Below are 22,845 nucleotides of genomic sequence, written 5' to 3'. Positions count from 1 at the left end.
TGTGCCACGTATCAGTTAGTTCTAAGTGACTGTTTGCCTTTTCTTTATTTTTCGTATTATTCCATCCAGGAATCTACATTTCCTTATGAATGCAATGAAGACAGATAAAGAAGCAAAGAATATACTTCCACTTTCTATTCCTACATTCTTTCTGACATCTATTTACTGATTGCCCCTTTACAGGTCATCCCAACCTTTGCTGATTCTTTCATATGTAGTGAGTTTGGCTTAGTCGTTAAACTTCTGTTCTGTGCTTGTTAGCTGGCAATTTAACTACAGGACCACACTTTTTAAAAATTGTAACAATAACATGTCTCAAAAGTTCAATGAAATCGGTCATTTATTTATGGTAGCTCAAATGCCTTCACCTTTCTCCCTGCATCAATCACATTCCAAAATAATCATTGACATATTTCGGGCTCTTTCAGTAATGTATCTCAAATAGCTTACTCTTACATCAGCAATATTTTTAAAAAATCAGAAAAAAAAATGTTCATACAAAATGTAAGACAGGCACACCAGACAGGTACACCAGTAAAATTTTAAATATTATATATAAGGCCTGCAATATGGATAGCGTCATTCTCTTTTTACTAGGCCTACGGCACTAACAGTTACAAATCTCTGCATCTGTACGTCTTTGCACTCATTGTCAGGAACAACGTTAGAGAAAGTATTGTCAGGGAAGCAATTATGAACACAATACCAGAAGTAAGACAAACATTTATTCCAAGGCACAAACTAGCAAGAACAGAAAACTTCCATGAAGTGAATGCCCTAAAGTTCCTTTCTCTGCTTGATCCACACCATTTAAAAATTTCTAAATAAAACTATAAAACTAGATGTCAAAAAACTATACCTTCATATATTCAATCTAATGGAGTTATACAGTATAGACAATATTGATTTTAGTAATTAAGACTGTGGCTGTACTCTTTCACTGTTATGAACAATATTGATTTTAGTACTTAATATTGTAGCTGTACCCTGGGTAACACAACACTTACATACATATGAAAGGTCTATTTCCTGTAAAATAATCACTGGAAAATAAATAAAGATTAGATTAAAAATTCTCATAACACAACATAAGAGGTGTTACTTATTTCTACATCTGCATTTTCTCCACGAAAACTTCCGTTTGATGTGTGATGGAATGTACCAAGTACAAAAACAATCCATTCTCATTATAAATGTTAATTCGCGATATGTGTAATATTCATACATGAAACTGCTCTGGAATGTAAGGCAGGTATTTACATAATTTGTTTTTTTTTTTTTCATTTTAGAATTTAAATTCTTATCACCCCCTTTAAAGAGAAATTAAGATTATATTATGCTTAAAAAAAAAAAAAAAAAAAAAAAAAAAAAAAAAAAAAAAAAAAAAAAAAAAAAAAAACTGGTCAGAACTTTGTGTTCCCATAAAACGACTCACATAAATTGTGGGGAACACACATTACTCTTGTCTGGCAAACATTCAGACTAACTTCTCCTTCTTCCCCATCCTCCAGCCTTTTGGGGGTCACATCTACCCTCTAGTCCACACCATAATAAAGGGCGAAGGACAACAAATATAGTACTGAAACAATTATTGAAAATTGTGGTATGAATTATATTTTAGTACATAATTTGTACTCTGATAATACATTTGACATGCTCATGCCAAAATTACAAAGACACTAGATTCTGAAAGGCTTACAACTGACTGCAAAATCACAATATTCAGAAAAAAAACCTTTTGTGCATATAATTACTCACAAAACCTTAACATTTATAAATTTGCATTGAATTCAAGGCAAACAACAGTATTTTGCAGAAATAAATAATCTTCCAACTCATAACAAATATAACATACAATAATACACTGATGTGCAGAACTCAAGGACAGAACTAACTTTTGCATCATGTGTCATTGCCAAGAAACAAAGATCGATGAAACTTGGAGAATACATAGAAAGAAGTGTTGCATTAGAGCACAGAAAATAAATGAAATAAATACCATGAGATGTAGATAAATGACACTTTCATTCAAAGACAATAATTACATTAAAGTCACAGTGTTTCATGATGGCCCCTGGAATTCACAAAAGGTGGGACATGATTCTTAATAGGGTGTGCGATCACTGCAGAAGTAATGCACATTATGCATCATGGTTCCATACTGGGCACAAGATTGATAAATGAGTTCTTGTGAGAGCTGCTGGATGGTCCTTGGTGCATGTGGATGTCTGCAAAATGTCTCCCCAACACACTCCACACATGCTCAAAGCAATTTAGGCGGGGGGGGGGGGGGCAGGGAATGGGTAAGTGAAACTAGTCATTTGCCAAATATCCTCTCATTCCAAGAACTCCTTCACCTACACAGTTTGCTGTGGTTGCACATTGAAATCCATAAAAATGAAGTCATAGCCAAAAGCATCCTGAAAAGATGCACGTGGGAAAATACTGTGTCACAGTAGCATTGAAGGGTAAGTGTACCGTGTTCAAATATTTGGAAGTTCGTACGCCTATGCAACATTATATGTGCCCTCAGGTAATGCACCCAGGAATATAGCTGAACATGATCACTTTGGTGGTCTCAATGTTATGGTATGGTGAGGTGTAATATTGCATGGACATAGTGACCCCCAAATCTGGTAAACTCACTGGTCAACAATATTGTGACATAGTACTCCTTCCCCATATGAGGCTCTCCAAGGATATATTTCACTGTAACTTCATTTTTATGGGGGGCAATGCACAACCACATTGAACTGCACAAGTGGAGTACTCTTTGAACAAGAGGATATTTAGTCAAGGGACTGGCCTGGCCTGCCTGTTCACATGATTTAAATTGCAGCAAGTGCTTGCAGGTTGCATTGGAGAGTTGTATTGCAGCATATCTACATGCAGCAATGACCATACAGCAGTCGTCAACTGCGTAGGTAGAGGAAGGGAATACCTTACCATAAGAATTCCCTATCAACCTTGTGGTCAGCCAAGAGCAAAATGCAGAAAATGCACTGCTGTATGTGGTGTTAACACACCATTTAGAACCATGTCCTGCAGTTTGGAATGCCCATAGGACCATTGTAAATCACAGTGAAGTCAGTGCCATTACTGATCTTAAGTAAAAGTGTCATTTGTGGGGTTCATCTTGCTGCATGTTTCTCACATTTAGCTTACATACTACACTGTAGCACTACTTTCTATGCACGGCCAAGTTTGAAACTGGTGCACAAGGGTATAAGTACATTGATAATAACTTAAAATGGTTGCAGAGAAAAGAAGCAGAAAAATGGTGAGCAAAAATTATGGAATAGAAAGAAATAATTATGAAGGAGCGAGGGAAGGAGGGTGTTGGGAAGGAGTGAGAGTTAGGGAGGAGAAAAGGGGACATGGAGAGAGGGAGTGGGGGGGGGGGGGGGGGGGGGGATAGAGAGAGAGAGAGAGAGAGAGAGAGAGAGAGAGAGAGAGAGAGAGAGAGAGAGAGAGAGAGAGAGAGATAGGGAGGGGAAGGGGAGGAGCCTTTGGTACAAATTAGTGAAAGACTGAAATAATGACAGAAAGGAGTGGAAAAGGGAGGCATTAGCTGACATGAAGGGATCACATCACAAGGAGAAAACTGCGAGATGGAGTTTTGCATACAGATGGGGTGCAGTTAAACAGTCGTGTATATATACAATGACCTACTGTTTGTCTGGTAAGACTGTGTAATGTACTGCTCACATTTGTTGTCGGCATCTGTAACACAATTATTTAACCACTGAAATCTGAGCACTTCACAGATTACACCTACAGTTTGCAGAAACTATTTAGAAAAGTACATTACATGAATTTGCAATTGCGAATAAGGACCACCATGAGCTGTACATGATTAGAAAAGTAGTCAACAAGGGAAGGTTGGTTTGATTGGTTTGAAGATAAATGACCTTTACCAGACAGGTTCTATTACAGATTGTCTCCCATTGATTTCCTCTGATCTACAATTTGACTCAACCAGCAGGGTAATTTCAGAACCTAAAATGGAATTTCAACTATGCTACAGTTTTCAACAAATGCATTTTCCCACAGATTAAACTCACATCATGAAGGGGGAAGAACTTACTATGATGAACTACTACTGAAAAGACTGCCAAATCATCAGGTGCAAATTCTGAAATTCACTGAGATACACAACTTTTTCTAGCTCTAATAAAACGTGTGTGTGTGTGGGGGGGGGGTTTAAGGATTTATATCACAAGCTAGCGCATTTTCTTTCTCTTTTGTGTGCACCTGTCCCTGTCGACGAATCAATGCTTCTGTTATTCATGATCTACTTTACTCCTAAATTATTTACATTCTATCAGAACTTTTCTACATAATTTCTCATGGTTTAGGTAAGACTGTCTATTGTTATCACACAGTTTTCAACTTTACCTGCAACTTTCTCTGCTTAATGATAAGTTATACATGTTATTGAAAACAAAGCATCAAATATTTTGAAGGATGGTATAGTACATTCCAGGAATGGTGGCAGTTCACGCATGTCGAGGCACGAATGGGGATTGCATTGTTGACGAAGTGACAGTTGCAGTATGTGCATGCTTTCTGCTTGAAGAAAGCATATATCTTGCTGATTATAACTCTCACTTGCTTATGTAGAATTTATAGCTTACAACCAAAATCAGCAATGACACTTCCGAACAAATAGAGATGAAATTGACTAAACAATTTACTGTCACTACATTTAACGCTCTCATTAGCTACGGCATTTACAGGAGAGTGCTCAGAACACTACTGAACACTCATTGCATGTCGGTGAATACATGACATAGGAGCGCATAACAAACCTAAACTCTGCTGCCATTATTTATGATTCCAACTACAGTACCCACCAAAACATGAAAAAAAATTCCATAAACAAGAGCTCTAAAATGCACTCCTTATGAGCAATGAGCACTTGTTATCTTCAGTACTATGAAACACAACTCTTCTACTGCAAGTTTTTTTACTTCATATATTGGGGAAAGGGGGGAGGTAAATGACATGGACCAAACAAGAAAAAAATGTTGATAGATATACGCTCTAAAATGCATCCTTAAGAGCTATGAACACTATTCAATAGTGAAGATGAACAAGACCTCATAGCTCTTAAGGTATGCATTTTAGGGTCTATGTTTACTGGCCATTTTTTTCTCATCTTGGTCCATGCTATCACCTCCCAAAATATGGAAAGCAAAGAGCTTGAAAAAGAAGAGATGTGTTTCACAGTATCGAAGATCAAGTGCTCGTAGCTCTTTAGGAATGCATTTTAGAGCCCATGTTTATTGGGCTTTTTTCTTGTTTTGGTGGATACTACCACTTTTCAAAGTATTCGATACCCTGTATATCCTACTGACAACATTCAACAGTCCCCATCCTGATGTACTACGATCACTTCATCTATCTGGCATGACAGTCTCATTCTTAAACTTTTCAATGATACCACATCACACGATCTACTCTCAACAAAGAGGTTTTGTTGGAATAACTATAAAAAAACTTGATTCTGGGATATTTCGCATTTACATAAAAAAATAAAATGATTCACTAGTTTCAGAGACTGCCTATCAAGCCACTGTCTGCATGTCTTACCTCTCCCTCTGTTTCTGTTTTCCCCCCTATGTCTTCATGAAATTGGGAAAAAAAGGGGAATATTTAAATTCAGATAACAATGGAACTATGAAGCACATTATTTCCTCTAAAATAGACTGCTGTCATTTAAGGCAAAATATTTAGCATTGTAAATATGAATTACACACACAAATAAATTTTAATTTTCCACAAAAAGATTACACTCCCAGTAGTATCATGGTTCAGCTGTTAACAAGAAAACAATGACTAACGAGTTTATCAGGCACTGATGAACATAAGATTTTCTTAAGGTAATTATTCTTAAAGGCAAAAGCTGGTTCGAACAGCAAAGAGCTTTTTAGTAATGTTCCTACTGAAGAGTGTTACACCTTTGCCAGCCAGTTATTCACATACTAAAAGAATTGTTACAGATCAAAGTTACAGTGTGATAGATAAAATTTTTGAATCAACCAGGGAAGGAACCACTGACCTTGGAAACTGTAAACTGACAATACTGTGTCAACCTACAACATGAAAATACTGCAGGATGTGCGTAGATGAAAAACTACTTTGTACAAATATTTTAGTGACCTAAATTAACATTCTATCGACTTTAAAATGATGTATATACACTGCTGTCAATATCAATAACCAAATATAGCATGTGACACAATAAATCATATCTTAACCTCTTATAGGCCCTCAACTAAAATGAAGGACGATCGAAGTGAGGAAAGGAAAAAGGGTGGATCTGAAGATACGTTATAAGATCACTCCAAAAAGAAAGTTCACATTAAAATGACACATTAATAGAGATACATAGGAGAGAAGAAGATAACAGAAATAAGGCAACCTTCACCAACAGCTGACACATGGAGCATTGCCCGATGTAACAGCATAGAAAATTTCACTACAGTCGAGATGGCATAAGAAGATCCATTGACAGCTCACAGTACTGTTGCTACCTTTACACTGTGAAACGCTTATGGCTGCAGGGAATAATAGCAGCTATCTACAGAGGTGTGACAGTACTGATGTGTTGCTATAGAGGTATTTACAGAATTGTATTATATTACTGACTGAGATAGGCAAGCTAAGCTGCCACGCCCTACCCACTGCAACTGTAAGGGATCAGCTTATGCCAACTCAACTATAGCTTTCAAGTGCAGAGTGGGACATGGTGTGTGGGTAAAAGAAACAGAAGTATGGGAAGTCAGGAGGGGACAGGTAGCTTTCAACAGTGGTTGAAAAATTAGAATTAAATAAAGAAACTGTTGGGGTACAGGATAACACAAATAATCACCTCAGCAAAAAGCTAGTGAAGTTACATTGCTGCTATTTATGTCTCTGCGCAATACACCAATCGACTGGAATATACCAATCAACTGAAATTTACATGTAAATAAAAGGAGTGGTTGCCATTCATGATTGTTTTGAATATGTTAGATATTAAGGCCATCAAGTTAAAAGAAAAAGGAATTTTTATGATGATTCTTTTTTTGTACGTTATAAAGTAGTTGTATGACTTACTGACGGATTTCTGTTTTGCCACTTAAATGTGTGTGATAACTATGTTTGTAGTTCTATCATTAAGTCAATGCCGCAGAATTAACACACACAAACAATTTTGAACTTCACTAACAAAAAAATTGAGTAATCCTTTTTATTCTGTAGAATATTTTATTTTGCACTGAAGTTTCTGTTGCAGGTTGAAGAAGGTGAGTGGAATAAGCAAATAATGAACAACAATGCTTAACAAACCAACATGTGTATTAACCTCCATTATAATGGGAACAAAAAGCATCTTGTACAAATGCCGAAGCAATTACAACAGACAATTTAACAAATCTGAATGTTCTCTTAACACTGGGATTAAATAAATACTGCAAAAATACTGGGGTAGCATTACAAGAGAACACTGCTGCTAAAACGGGAAAAATAACAAAATAAACTTCATAAAATTTAAGCTGTGCATCATGCTCAAAAATTTCTGGAGTGATTAACATATATATATTTATTTTTTGGCTAAATCGCACATTATAGAATTAAGTACATTATACTAATTTCTGAGTGGTGCACAGATTCAGTTCTGTAAGATCTTCAACTGACAGCTTCGAACTGAACAACTGCCACACTAACTTACTGTCTCAATTTAGGAAAGCCTTATCAAATTACAAATACACATATTCATCAAATGTCTCCCATGCACCTCTGAAGAGAAGATTTTACACTGAACTTTACAGAAGCTAAGAATGGCCTCTGGCAGTCTGCATTTGCCACTTATTTGGAGAAGCACACGATTGTAATGAATTTCAATGCTGTTCACTTCATATAATTAGTTTAAAAAGAGTAATTAAAATGAGAACTTTTTCAAATCAGTGCAAAAAATTCCTTTAAAAGAAGTAATGTGAAAAGGATATCAGGTATGTGAAACAAATCTCACATCTGAAACAGAAGTACAACATGGAAATTCATGCACTAAAGCAACCTGCACCACAAATTAAAAGGTGAACAGATGTTTAACACCATATTGCAATGGTAAAAACACACAGCAAAATGCAGAAGAGAAGAAATAATGTGAATGAAAGATAATAATGACAGCAAGAAAACATTTCTTAAGGATTAATGCCAACACTTGTGCTTACAGAATGACCAAAAGTACATACAAGAGACTACAACATTCAAAATTTAACTAGTTACAATTCCCTGGTAGTATTATCAGGGCATCATTTCAATGGGATTATCTCCATTTACACCAAGGAACACATGATAACCCCTAACGAACTAAATTTTACCAAAAGGAATTGAAGGAAAATTAGTGTTGAATGTCCTGTCATTAGAAAGGGAGCTCGACCTCAGATGGGGGAGGGTTTGCTATTAACATATCTCCTTTCTGATGGGAAAAAAAGCTTAAACTGCAAAATAATTTTTTTTACGGGAAGTAGATTTTGATTGTAACACCATATTACAAGGTACAAGCTAGGAATTGAGGCACAGTAAGTCTAGAACACATGACATACAAAAGTGCACAGTAGCAAAAGAGAGAGGCTGTTAATAAGAAGTAGTTGTTACTTAGCTCGCGCAAGGAACTATTTCAGTAACGAGGCAAAAGTTGGACAAGAGAACACCACTAAATAGTATTGTAAAAGACAAAGATTTAGAGGGAGGAGAGATATGAGAGCAACAAGGAAGAATTTGAAGAACAAAGTAAGGGGTATAGCACAAAGCAAAAGTAAACAGTAGAGGTCAGAGAAGAAGGGGGAGGGATACAGCTTGAGTGCTTGCTGTGTTTAAGTGATGTCTGCACCTGTCACAATAACATTCCACCTAATACCCAACTTCTATTATTCAGTGAAATCTGCCCTTTAAGCTGGTTACATGTCTTTCCTCTTCCACTGAACTCTGAACAATTTGAAATATGATCAATGTCTCTAGCTACACAATTAATCTGGATCTACTTCTATGTCTACATATGAGGGGCAGTCCAATAAAAACGAACACCTGCCACAACGGGACCATGGCATGGTTCCAGTCAAGACTAGTCACCATACATGTTAAGATGTTTATTGCCCTAGGAGACCAGATGACCAATTCCTATTTCGTAGAACACAGCCAGCTGCCGACGGATCCACAACCGAGCCCACTCCTGCACTTCATGGTCAGACTGAAACCAACATTCATGTATGTCTTTCTTTAGGTCACCAAAGATATGATAATCACACAGGGAAGATCCAGGCTGTACAAAGGATGTTGCAGTGTTTTCCAACAAAATCACTGAAGTGTAGCCTGCATTTGATTGGCAGTGTGGTGGTGGGTGTTATCATGCAACAGGACGATTTCGTCCAACAGCATTCTGACAGACCGAATGCAAATGGCAAAGTCAACAGTGAAAAGCTGTTCATACAAATTGTGGTAAGGCCATGATGACCTTCTTCAGTTGCTGGGGTTCTCTGCTCATCGAGTTGTTCTAGCATGGAACCACAACCAATGCACAATGCTATGAAGGCACTTTGGAGAAACTGCAATAAAGCCAAAATACCCGTGGACGCTGTCAGACAGAATCATCCTGTTGCATGAAAACGCCTGTCCCCACACAGCCAGTCGGACAAAGGCTATGCATCAGCTATTTGGTTGGGAAACACTACAACACCCTTCATACAGCCCGGGTCTTTCCTGTGAAATTTTCACATTTTTCGCAACCTGTAGGAAGACATGCATGGACGTCGAATTCAGTCGGATGAGGAAGTGCAAGACTGGGTACGGTAAGGATTGATCTTTGCATCCCCCAGTGGGATAAATGTCTTAATACATGTGGTGATTACTTTTGAATGGAACCATTTGACGGTCTTGTTGTGGTGGATGTTTGGTTTTGATTTGACTGTCCTTATACATACTCTGCAAACCACCATACAGTGCATGGTGGAATGTACCTTGTACTATATGTCGAACAACAGCCTAAAGGAAAGTTCTGTGTCAGTAATGCTGCTAGCGATGATGAGTTGAGGTTAGTGGAACCTATTTCTGAGACAAAGAAGAATGTAACAAGTGACATCTAATTAAGGAGTATGAGTTTGGTTCTGACAATGTTGGAAGAGTGGACAATCAGAAAATAAAGAAGAGAGACCCTGAAAGAAATTCTCTCAAATAAGAACGCAGACAAGTATGCTCTTGTGTCATAGTGCCCAAGGAAAAGTAAAACTGTGCTCACTTTATCAACCATGCCTTGAGACCCTGTGATATTTTTTGAACTTCTGAACATATGTGTAACTGAAGTAATCTGCATTCTGAAATTCAACGTCAGTTCACCTCAATTGTCATTAAGGAACTTTTTGGCAGATATTGTCTGGGAAATGATTAAATCTCAGATACAATGACAATTATCTACTCCCAAGTTGCAGTTGAAATAAGGAAGAATACCTGACTGTTACTTGGTGTTGAGGAAGAGGAAATGGTTGATCTTGAGAAGCCATCAGGCTCCAGAGGAAGCTGTCATGCCTGTGAAAGAGGAAGAGGCAAAAGTACATGGAAGAAGTGCTCAATGTAAGACATAGATGTTTGGAGGACATCGCAAAGACGTTTGTGTAATATGCTAGGAATCAATATAGCAGTCATGAAATAATGTCCATTATATTAAATAGAACACTGTAGACAATCAAATGTATAAATTATAATTAACATTTTGTCACATAAATTTAAGAATCATCTTTTAAAAATTATTTTCCTTATCCTAGATACATTTTAATAGTTCTGTGACATCTGTCATCCGCACTAATAATTGTACAACACAAACATATGCACCTAAAAACAGGGTTAATAGACTATACTGTCTCTTCACATGAATCAGCATGGTTCATAGTTATGACTTTCATCAACATGTTCCTACTTCATGACGACACTACTTCTTGCATATTTGGAGCCTCTTTTACATATCAGTTACACAGTTTTATTAATTACAGTGGATGCATCTGATATAAATACAAACAAGATAACATTCCCAGTTAATTACACACACTAAAAATGTGTTAGAAACAGATTATGGAGAGAAAAAAAAAGAATTCGCAAATCATTGAAAAGCTACCCTGCAGATACACTTATTGGCCACAAGGTCCTCCCATATATATAAAGGGACGAAAGATGGTGTGCGCACCCACTGTGTGTGTTGTGTGTGTGTGTGTGTGTGTGTGTGTGTGTGTGTGTGTGTGTGTTTATGATGGTTGGTCTGTGGAGAGTTCAACTGTGCGGTCATCAGTGCCCATACAAAGTCCCCAATTTTTTCACAGTCCAATCTAGCCAGTCATGAAGGATGATGATGAGGACAACACAAACATCCAGTCCCTGGGCAAAGAAAATCCCCAACCGGTAGGGAATCGAACCTAGGACCCTGTGATCTAGAGGTGGCAATGCTAGTCACTAGTGTGTGTGTGTGTGTGTGTGTGTGTGTGTGTGTGTGTGTGTGTGTTGGGATCAGCAAAGGATGTGTAGGCTGCCAATCAATCAAATTAAGGAGGATCTCTGGCACTACATAAGATCTTAATAATCATCTAGCAGACATCACATAACTGGTTAAGATAGAGGTTAAATTCCTCTCAGATCACATGCTTGCTTTATGGCAGAATATAAATAAAAATTAAAGTGTTGTGCACTGAGAATACTATCTCATAAATACTGGACAGAGAACATAGGTATGTGTCAAGGCTATGTCCAATACCCAGGGCAGTGAGGACTAAAGCACTGCTCCTATGAGCCTGAAATTATGTGCATCCTGAATGAATTACCTTCCTTGACCAAACATTGTTTGTGTACACAAACATATTGTGTGTACAACACTGACTGCAAACACCGATATTATGTGCAGGAATTAAACTTGCAAATGGTGAAATAATGGTTACAGTGAATAATATTGGACTACAGCAAGTGAACTCAAGAACATCGAATATCAATATACTCAGAGGAGGGAGGAAGGGAGAGGTGGAGGGAGGAAGGGGGAGGAGGGAGGGAAGGTGGAGGGAGGAAGGGGGAGGAGGGAGGGAAGGTGGAGGGAGGAAGGGGGAGGAGGGAGGGAAGGTGGAGGGAGGGAGGAAGGGGGAGGAGGGAGGGAAGGTGGAGGGAGGGAGGGAAGGTGGAGGGAGGGAGGGAGGGAGGGAGGGAGGGAGGGAAGGTGGAGGGAGGAAGGGGGTGGAGGGAGGGAGGAAGGGGGTGGAGGGAGGGAAGGTGGAGGGAGGGAGGGAGGGAGGAAGGGGGAGGAGGGAGGAAGGGGGAGGAGGGAGGAAGGGGGAGGAGGAAGGGGGAGGAGGGAGGAAGGGGGAGGAGGGAGGGAAGGTGGAGGGAGGTAGGGAAGGGGGAGGAGGGAGGGAAGGTGGAGGGGAGGTAGGGAAGGGGGGAGAGAGAGAGAGAGAGAGAGAGAGAGAGAGAGAGAGAGAGAGAGAGAGAGAGAGAGAGAGGGAGAGAGGGGGGAGAGAGAGAGAGAGAGAGAGAGAGAGAGAGAGAGAGAGAGAGAGAGAGAGAGAGCTGTAAAAGGCTCCTACAGAAGAATTACATCCAAAATTTGGCAGTTACCACTCCTTTCTGTATATGTATATGGTTCCGCACCTCTTCAAAAACATTTGGTGAAAAATGATGTACCCTTAGACAAGATTGTGTTCCATTCTGGATTTTCCACAAACCTAATTGCTCTAAACTATTCTTAACAATATCTTATGATCCTATTTGTATTTGTCTGTATCGACTACATTTACAACCCCCACCACCACACCCAACCTCCGCTGCTGCCCCAAACACACGTTTCTGAATTGTGTTACAATTTACTGATCCTTATCTGTGAACATGTTGAACATCATTTACTATTCCAATGAGAAATTGTTAAATGATATTTTTGTTTTGGATTCTGATGTTCTGTATTCTCATCTTTCTTGAAATACTCACTACAGTACAAATCAAAGTTTGCTATGATACAGATTAAGGAACTGAAACAACTCTAAATATAATCTATTTAATGCAGAATTGTGTAATGTTACTCATACTTCATTAGCCACAACTTTCTGCGGATTAAATAGTACTTGCATGGTACAGGACATCACCATAAATACAGAAATGAACATCTGCAGGGCCCCGTCTTAAATAAAAGTGTTTCAATACACATTGATAGTCTTAAGTGCAAAGCAAAAACACTTCAATTTTATAAAGAGAATACTGACATTGGAAACTGATGTAAAGTATTTGGAGACATTATTTTGTGAAAGTCACTTAACACAAAAATATTTCTTGCTTCAAAGCTCCAAATAATGGTATTAAAAAAAATTTACTCATGTTAGTTGCAAAGATGACAAATTTTGTTAACATGACAGTTTTGCAAAAATGAGAATTTTAAATTACTTTCAGCTTTTCTACCCCAAGTACTGATTGTGTTTTCTAAACAATAGGCTTGTCAAGAAGAATACTACAAGGCAATTATGTTGAATTAAACTTTCAGACAAACAAAACATTGACAATTTATTCTACAATAAAGAATGCTGTTATACCTGGCCTTGAACCATATATTCTTCATGACAACCTGAGCCTCCTTACAGTTAAGCCATGATGAGCAGAAACAGAGAAAATAAACTGAACAACCAACCAAAATAAGTATATACAGGTTGTAAAAAAATTGTGTGTACAAAGTTTTTGAGTGTTTAAATAAGAAAAAGAGGAACACTTTTTAATGTGACAGAAATGTTACAGGTAGACCATTTCCCGACTAGGGGTCCTTGAAGGCTTAGATGCTGGACTTACCTGTCTTGGAGATGGCAAAAATAGTAAGTCAACTCGCGAGTTCCAACATCAACAAAGACTGACTGTAAATAGGTGGGCTCATATTGCTCACAACCATCTGACTGGGCCTTATTTTCTGCCATACATGCACAGTGGAGGAAATCATCATAGCTTTCTGTGTGAAATACTACCAGAAATGTTGGAGAATGTAACACTAGCTGATCAGCAGTTAATCAACCATTGTGATTTCAGCACGACAGGCACCCACCACTTTTTGCAGTTGATGTCAGGCAACTGATACACATTCCAGAAGAAATGGTTGCCCCATAGCCTGAAGCCGAAACCATTATTTGTAAAATATTTGATTGTCTTGAGCTCATTAGAAAATCATCTGTATGCAGATGTTGGATGTGCATTAATGTGAACAGATGACATTTTAAAACAACATCTCTAAAACAATATTCATCACACAGCGGTTTGAACACTGTCACTGAACATCAATTGCGTCAGAACCTTCATGGCCCTGGTGGGGAAACCATGCACCTGTGACATTTCTGTTCACATAAAAAAGTGTTTCCCCTAACGTCTCCTCTAAACACGCTGCAATTTTGTACACACAGTTTTTCTGCACCCTGTATTCACCTTCACAGCAAATTCCTGTCAGTTACATTTATTAAAGCTGTATTTAATTCTGATTGGATACCTGCATTCATATCTTTCTCACTGAAAAGAACAATCAAATCACAAATCGTTTGTCAACACTGTCAGAAAACACAATCTCTCATTACACAGTTTCCATGTTATACACAAAAATAAATGGGGATATTATTTTATCATCATCTATAACCTGGAGAAAGAGTATCACCTTCTGATCTATTTCGTGGACCTGCATTACTGTGATTTTGAAACTGGAGACAGATGAGCAGATTGGAGAGTGATGGGTAGGGTGGCAGTATGAGCAGATACATCTACTAATTCTCATCACAGATTTATTCCAGGCATCAACTGAAAACACAGCTCATCACATGTGTGATCACTTTACTTCCAAATTTTATGAAAAATTTGGGCAAAGAAAAATTCAAAAAGAGTAACTACAAAATATTTAGGCACTCCAATTGAGAAAACAAGTCATCACAAAACCACATTGTGTGTTGTGCACGAGTGCTCTCTCTATTAACCGCTCTTAGTGTACCGACGACACGCACCACAAAATTGATCACCGAGTATATGACAAAGAATACTGTGAACTGATGTATTTGCATCAAGAGGTTACTACTAAATACATTCTTTATAAATAAATGTTCACAAAGATGATTCAACAAGACAGAACCTAACAAACCATTCTGTAGGGAACGTAGTCACACAAACAGGTACAGTAGTTTCATAAATATATTCAAATAAGTAGCAACAAAACTCCTGAAAATAATGGAAAAACAAAATAAAATTTATCGACTTATGATATTAACAGAATCACATTCCCACGCAGTATTATTTTCATTAAATATATAATAGCTCTAACACTAAAATACAAATGTAAGTACTATTTTCCCATGCTTATTGCAAGTTTCTTGAAATATATGAAAATTTTACACAAAAGTAATAAATATCACCAATACTAACAATATTATTACAAAGAAGAAAAACAATACAGATAAAAGACATTTGCCAGAGCTTAGTTCTGGACCATAATTTGAGCCTTTTTCTATTTAAATATTTTAAAAGACAGAGTCAATAAAAATATGTATCAGGCAGTGATATCTGATCAACAATTACAAAAATATAGATTATATAAATTTTTATGTATGTACATTAATATTCAAACCCGTCAAACTGTTTTAATTTTTCACTAATTTAAAATGTGGAAGTTTTGAGCTATTATTTTCTCATTAGTGTTGTGATTTCTTTACATGTCTACTTCTTGATGGTCTAGAAGTTCCACCACCAGTGTTGTGTATGTTTACATTACCCATACCATTTTTCTCCGGAGCAGGTACTGCAGTAACAGGGGATCTTATGGGTATCCTAAAAAGTTGTATCTTCAGGTGGTCACATATTTCTTGGCACACTTGCCTGGAGTACCTCAGTAAGTCAAATGTCACCCACAACTGTGAAAAAAAAAAACAGTGCAGTTACATAGACAAATATAACAATACCACCATAAACAAATGTAAATTTACATAATTTGCTCCCAATATCTAGAAGATCGATTATGCTTCAACTGGCTAAGTTTCAGGTAGTGGTAAATTTAAATGTTTCATTTACTATCAGTTTGGTGACAGGTAACCTATGACAATCAATACAGGCAACCTATGACAATCAATTTTGGGATGTAACAATTCATGACTCAGTAATAAGCCATATGATGTACAATAAAAAAATTACATAGCAGTTTATTTACTCCAGCAAGTTTCCAAATGGTATCAAAAGACTGCTTCATCCATCTCAGAGACACAGCGATAGGTATCAACAATGTAATGAAGAGATTGATTGCTTCTAAAAGTAAAGAAAGTTGCAGCCAGGTGTACATATGACATGTTAAGTTGCAGACTGGGACAATTAAAACAATTAAAAGAATATTACACATTAGCTTTCAGCCACAGAAAAAGACAGAACCACCACACACACACACACACACACACACACACACACACACACACACACACACACACACACACACACACACACACACACACACACACACACACACGGACCGGACCGGACCGGACCGGACCGAACTGCCAGATATGGTGGTCATATGTGCGGGAGGTGTGTTTGCTTGTATGAATGAATGAATCTGTGTGTGTTTCTTTTTCTGACAAAGGCGGCTGCTGAAAGTTAATGTGCAAATGTCTTTTAGCTCTGCCTGTCAGCTACTTACAGCATAATTTTATGGTAAGCAGGAATCTATCTTTTCCTGACACTGCAGATATTTCAACCTGGATTTTCCACTGTTTGATTTTACATTAGAATGGAACATACTTTAACAGCTTATGATTCATGAGAAGATTTATTAATCAGTAGGGAAATAGTAAAATTATTCATGCAGTTGGGCAAATGAATAGTTGTACAACATACCAATGTCTGTCAAGATTATCGTTACTGCAAGCATTTATCCACAAACTACAGAGAGGTTATATAGAACAAATTGGCCATCTTGCATCATCTGATTTTGTTCAGTGTTCCAGAGCTTTTTGCCTTAGATGTTAGAAGTTTCTCAAGTGACAATTTAATGTTTCATAACTTCTTTCATACAACTATAGTTTGTGTTCAGATGCAGATGCTGATTAAGATACTAACAATAACTTTAGGAATACGGCCAGTACATATGAGATTGGTATTTATTATCCTTGCCTATTAATTAAGATGAAATGAGAAAGCAATTTACCTTTTGGATGTTGCAACTGTTTTGTTAAATGTGATTACACTTGTATGGTTTTGCACCTTCAGTTATGATGTATATTACAAATAACACAAACCAGTGTCTTTTCTCTGATGTTATGGCAAATATTTGCAATTTGATTTTTGCAATGTGTAGCTGAACTCAGTCCAAACAAATAATGCTGATTACGTCTTTCATGCACTGTACGGTGTCAACGGAAACCTTCAGTTTGTTTCGCGTTACAACAAAATTATATTTAAAGTAGAATTTTACACTCATATTCAACAGAACAGTCTCGAATTTGGCCTAATGCGATATTTGTTTCATTGATGCGCATTGAGAGGTACAGCAAAATGCAAAACATATCAGACTCTCCAACAGTGACAACACTGTTCTCGCTTGCCCTGACTGCTACTGCCAAGTATGCAGCGCTGCTCAGTTACCGTTGGAGTACTGACTATTCCATGTGTTTTACTGTCCTTGTTAGCACATATTGATAAAATGAATATCACAGTAGATTAACTGGGGACTGCTCTATTGCATGAGTGCACAAAATTCCACTTTAAAAATAATTTTGATTGTAATGGGAAACAAACTGAAGTTATCCATTGACACTGGGTGTCGCATGAAAGATGTGATGTGCAGTATTTGTTTAGGCTGATTCCAGCTACACACTGCAAAAACAAAATAGCAAATATCTGACAAAACATCAGAGTAAGTGCGCCTGACACTCTTTGAAAGGACATCATACACAACTGTGGAGATAATTTTCTTTTGAATTCATGGTGCACTCAAGAGTCAAAAGGAGGCTGCTTATTGATGAAAGATATGGCAGGAGATAGATTTTTCTCAAATGGCACCTTCAATTTTGTACTACCCATTCATTTCATAACTGCACTCAGAGCTGAGCATCTTATATGACCCGTCAGTAACACCACTGTAATAGAATACACAACTGTTCAATCCATTTCCTAATCATTCTTACAGCAATGTTTGTTCTATGAACAATTCGATTACTACTAATTTTAGTCCAAATACACCGTACACTCTCAATCAAAATTATTGTTAGGCAGCTGGCTGGAATCGCACCTGTGGCTAACCCTCAGTCCTACTTAGAAATGCCAATGAATGCACGCTCTATGCATTCAAACAGCTATGGATACGATTTACTTTCATTCCAATTTATCCATAGTGAGGGTCCTCCAGGATATGGAACATGTCAGAAAAACAATAATACATGACAAATATTTACACAACTGAAACAAATAAGCTAATGTATCTTCCACAGGTCCCAAGTGATTCAAATTGGTGCTGAACACTATAGGACTTAACTTCTGAGGTCATCAGTCTCCTAGAACTTAGAACTACTTAAACCTAACTAACCTAAGGACATCACACACATCCATGCCCGGGGCAGGATTCGAACTTGTGGCCGTAGCGGTCGTGGGGTTCCAGACGTAGCGCCTAGAATCGCATGGCATCCAAAGTGGAATGATCACTTTTTTTTTTTTTTTTTAAATGAGCACTAAATGAAAGAACCATTTTACAAACACTAAAAGGATAATAAACATGTAATAGAACTACTACAAAACTTATTTACAATGATTACTGCACTGAAATGATGCAGAAGTTATATATAAGACTAAACAGCCAGGGGACAGCTCTCGCTGTTTGTGACTGGATACTGCAGCTAGAGTGAGAGGACTGGTTGAAATTTCATACAGTAGGACTCACATGAATACTCTCAAATTTCACAAGATCGTAGGTTCCCAGTATTTAACCTATTTTTCCAAAAGACAAAATTCCTGTCAATAACTTCATGCATTATAGTATCAGCATGCAAACATAAAAAACAACAAAAAATATGCCAAGCCGGTTTGGGAGAAGTGTTGGCATTGGAATGGTTGGCTATGCTTCAGCACTGAGCATTTGAGACTGGAGGGCGGATCCAAACATTCCCTAAACTCTTTGAAAGTACATTTTTGCAAAGTAGGAGACTGACATGTAGTGTTAACAAATCTGTAACTCCCTCAAACACTAATTGAAGTACCGGACAAAAAGGGATGATGAGCTATGTTTTAGAATTAAAATTCTTCTGTTATTTTAAATGTCATCACTCATATCATAATTACTTTTTGTTTGCAAAAGAAAGCTGTTTTCACATACCTTGAACTACAACAATTGTGGTTAGTGATTAGTGGTTCACACATTAAAAAAAAAAAAAAAAAAAAAAAAAAAAAAAAAAAAAAAAAAAACCAACCTATTTTCAGTTTCTCAAGCTTTATTTTTAATGACTGTTTCATAATGACATGTCATTATAAACTGCCACCAAACTGCTTTTTCTTCTTGTTTTTACAATCATATTTTGTTTATTATTGAAAGATAACAAAAAAATTGCTCAGCGGGTGCCCATTTTCACTTTGTAATGCACATTTTATCTAAATGTAACCAAGCCAAAAATGGGAAAGTTTTCTGATCCAACCAACACTATGTTCCGCCTTATCAACAAGAGACATTTGATACCTGCAAAAATATCCAGCAACTATCACCTGTAACAATTATTGACTGTAAAACCATTGTACCTTTTGAGGGTTCACTAGTAAATGTACACACACCTTCAAATAGCATTAATTTTCTTTTCTTTTCCTTCTTCTTCTTCTTCTCCAACTTTGATGTATCTGATAAAAATACGCAAATGTACAAGATCGGTATGCTAAATTATATAAATGTTGTTTCCTAAATATTAATTAAAAATGAGAAATTCTGACCGTTAATTACTGCTTTTCTTCTCCCCTCGAAAAGGAGGTTGTGAAATGTATCAAGTATGAATTTCTTATTAAGGCATGGACTTACGCTCTTTGTGAAAGACATACTTAGAAATTCCTTTCAGCCCTTGATATAAGAGGCCTGTCTAAAATGTATCCTACCTTCGGCCAGAAAAAATATTTTTAGTACCTGATGGGGTTGGGACCCTAATGCTCTTCAAAGTAGGCCCCTTGTGCAGAGCCCACCGATCCTTCCACTGCAGGAAACGCATCTGGAAGTCTTCTTTTGGAATGGTGTTCAGTTCCGTCGTCATGTTGTGCATTCTCTCTTCTCTACTCTCAAAACAGGATCCTATCAGTAGTGTTTTCAATTTTGGAAACAACCAGAAGTCGCAAGGAGCCATGTCTGGAGAGTAGGGAGGTTGGCGAATGGCTGTAATTACATGTTTGGCCAAGAAATTTTGGATCAAGTGGGATGAATGTGCGGGGTCATTGTCGTGGTGCAGTTGCCAGTTTTTCACCATACACATTGCGCCGAACTGGGTCACGGAGTTGTTGGAGAACATCTTGATAGTACTCCTTTGTCACTGTTTGTCCTTTCGTTGCGTATTCGTGTTGTACTTCGAAGAAGACAGTCAGCGTCACTTTGATTTTGCTTCGCACCTGCAGTACTTTCTTCGGCCTTGGAGACTCAAGATGCTTCCATTGCAATGACTCTTTTTGTTTCTGGGGCATACCCATACACCCACGACTCATCTCCAGTTATCAGGATCAATGTTGGTGGAGTCCGGAAGGTCATGTGCAATGTCAAAACAGAGGTATTTTTGTTCCGGCACTCACAAACGAATTTCGCAGCCACTCAAATCATCATGCAAAACTGCATGTGCAGAATCTGTAATCACTCCTTCCTCTAGAGCAATATCCCACCTGGTCAAACGACGATCTGCCATCACCAAATTTTTGCATCCTCTCAGCAACAGCTGCTCTCCGAGCAGTTTGGGGCCTGCCAGAAGGCTGGTCACTCTCTGCTGATGTGCAGCCAGTTTTGAATCGGTTGAACCACTCCTTAATTTGTGTTACAACCGTCACATCTTATCCAAACACCTGCTGAATCTTACGAATTGTTTCAATTTGAGAATCACCATGCTTTTGACAAAATTTGGTGCAGTACCTTTGCTCAACATGTTCAGTCATCGTGAGAGAATTGGTAATCTAATGAACACATTGTGTAGCCCCTCACTCGACGACAGACAGGCAGCGACTGACATGCTGGAAGGCTGGGACAAAATTCACGCATGTGCATAAAGGTCTCTTCCTTTACTGTGCACAGTGGCGCCACACTATTGTCTCCATTTTGCCTGGGAAAATTAAAGGTCAGATACTTTTTAGACAGACCTCATATAAGGATGTACCAACTGACAATGTGACAAAGCAGTAAAGATTAAAAACGATTAATGAAACAAAATGACTAATGTCGTAAAATGTTAAAATGTTTTCACGTTTAATAAAAATGTTTTTCTTCTGTTTGAAACAGCTGGTTAGTAATCTTAAGCGGCCACAACTGACACTATCTTGCCATTAAGAAGCCACTGATAACTGAGACAATGTGGTTTTCTTTACTGACAGTGTGGTAACGTGGTGCATTACACCAACTGAATTGTTGATGGCTCAGGAGGGGAAGTTGGGTCTTCATTGGCATTACTGGAGCAATGGCGTCCCAATCTTCTTTTTCTTTCTTTTTTTTTTTTTTAAAAAAAAAAAGACCTTAGAAATCAGAGGTTTCCTGAAAAATTCACAAAAATTTTCAAACTGTTTTTGGTAAAGGATTTAATAACAGCAGTCTGCAATATTATACATGATATTATATAATGCAGGAAGGATCACTTGCCCAGCTGGGGTTTGCTGACAGCATCATCCACAACTGTACACTGCAGTGTAATCTCTTGATTCTTTTGAATGTTACGAGTATCAAGTACTTTATTAAAAGGGGGACCTGTATACCAGTTGATGAGCAACTATGCTTACCATGGGTGTGTTTCCTCTTCTCATCATTATCGAACATCTTTTTATGTGAGGGTTTGCTTGACAGAATGTGTTTTGTTGACTTCAAATGTTCTAAATATTCAGTAATCACATCTGTTACCTATTTTCTGGTGAAGCTTATTACGTGCTACAGACCTGAGCTCATACTTTGGGAGTTTTCCTTTCCACAAGCACAAAAACATAATATAATCTTCATTTCTCTCGTGTCAATATGGCACAAACAATATGGAATGTGTATATTCTTAGAATATGGAGGGACTTCTGTGCTCTAAGCAATAACTGCCCTTAGTTAACACTTTTTGCTGTCCAATAATTGCCTGTAATTTACTGAATACATAAATGACATCTGCTCTGTAATTGTGGGTGTTTATTTTCCCTTGAAATGTTGAACAGCTACACACAAAAATACTGAGGTTGGTTAAAATCAAAACTTTTCATCAACATTGAAATAATTCCCTCATTTACAGAATGACTGGAAAGGAAACAAGTAGACTGCGTCCATTTCACCATCATTTAGCTAATTTCCTTGATTAGTAGATGTTTTAGTGTCTTCATACCACATCCTCTTCCATTATTGGATCTGAGCACAACAGGAACATGCAAACACTATATCTCATGTATTTTTTAGCTTTGTGCAGAATACATCAAAACTTAACTGCATTAGCAGTTTCTGAATAAAAGACGAATGGAAAATAATGGAAGAGCCAAAAATTTTAACTATATATTTGTAGCACTGCAGCAACCTGCAAATTCAGAAGTTATCTTAAGTGCACTAACATACAAGCATAACCCAAATACAAAAAGTGTGTGTGATATACCTATTTCTTTTCTAGACAG

General features: G+C 37.6%; 1 protein-coding gene across 4 annotated transcripts in view; it reads right to left on the bottom strand.

The window, feature by feature from the left end:
- LOC126354709 (cholinephosphotransferase 1) overlaps positions 1 to 22,845 on the bottom strand; it is a 180,342-nt gene that overhangs the window by 11,463 nt on the left and 146,034 nt on the right. For 3 of the 4 annotated variants that reach the window (XM_050004551.1, XM_050004550.1, XM_050004553.1), the window contains one exon: positions 15,794 to 15,926. In XM_050004551.1, coding sequence (XP_049860508.1) covers positions 15,794 to 15,926 — 133 coding nt within the window. Of the gene's footprint in view, positions 1 to 10,491; positions 10,570 to 15,793; positions 15,927 to 22,845 lie in introns of all 4 variants that reach the window. The other variant, XR_007565376.1, reaches the window with a different exon arrangement.

Source organism: Schistocerca gregaria, chromosome 3 (assembly GCF_023897955.1).
Source record: "Schistocerca gregaria isolate iqSchGreg1 chromosome 3, iqSchGreg1.2, whole genome shotgun sequence".
Classification (NCBI taxonomy): domain Eukaryota; kingdom Metazoa; phylum Arthropoda; class Insecta; order Orthoptera; family Acrididae; genus Schistocerca; species Schistocerca gregaria.
This window is presented reverse-complemented; position numbering and strand designations above follow the sequence as displayed.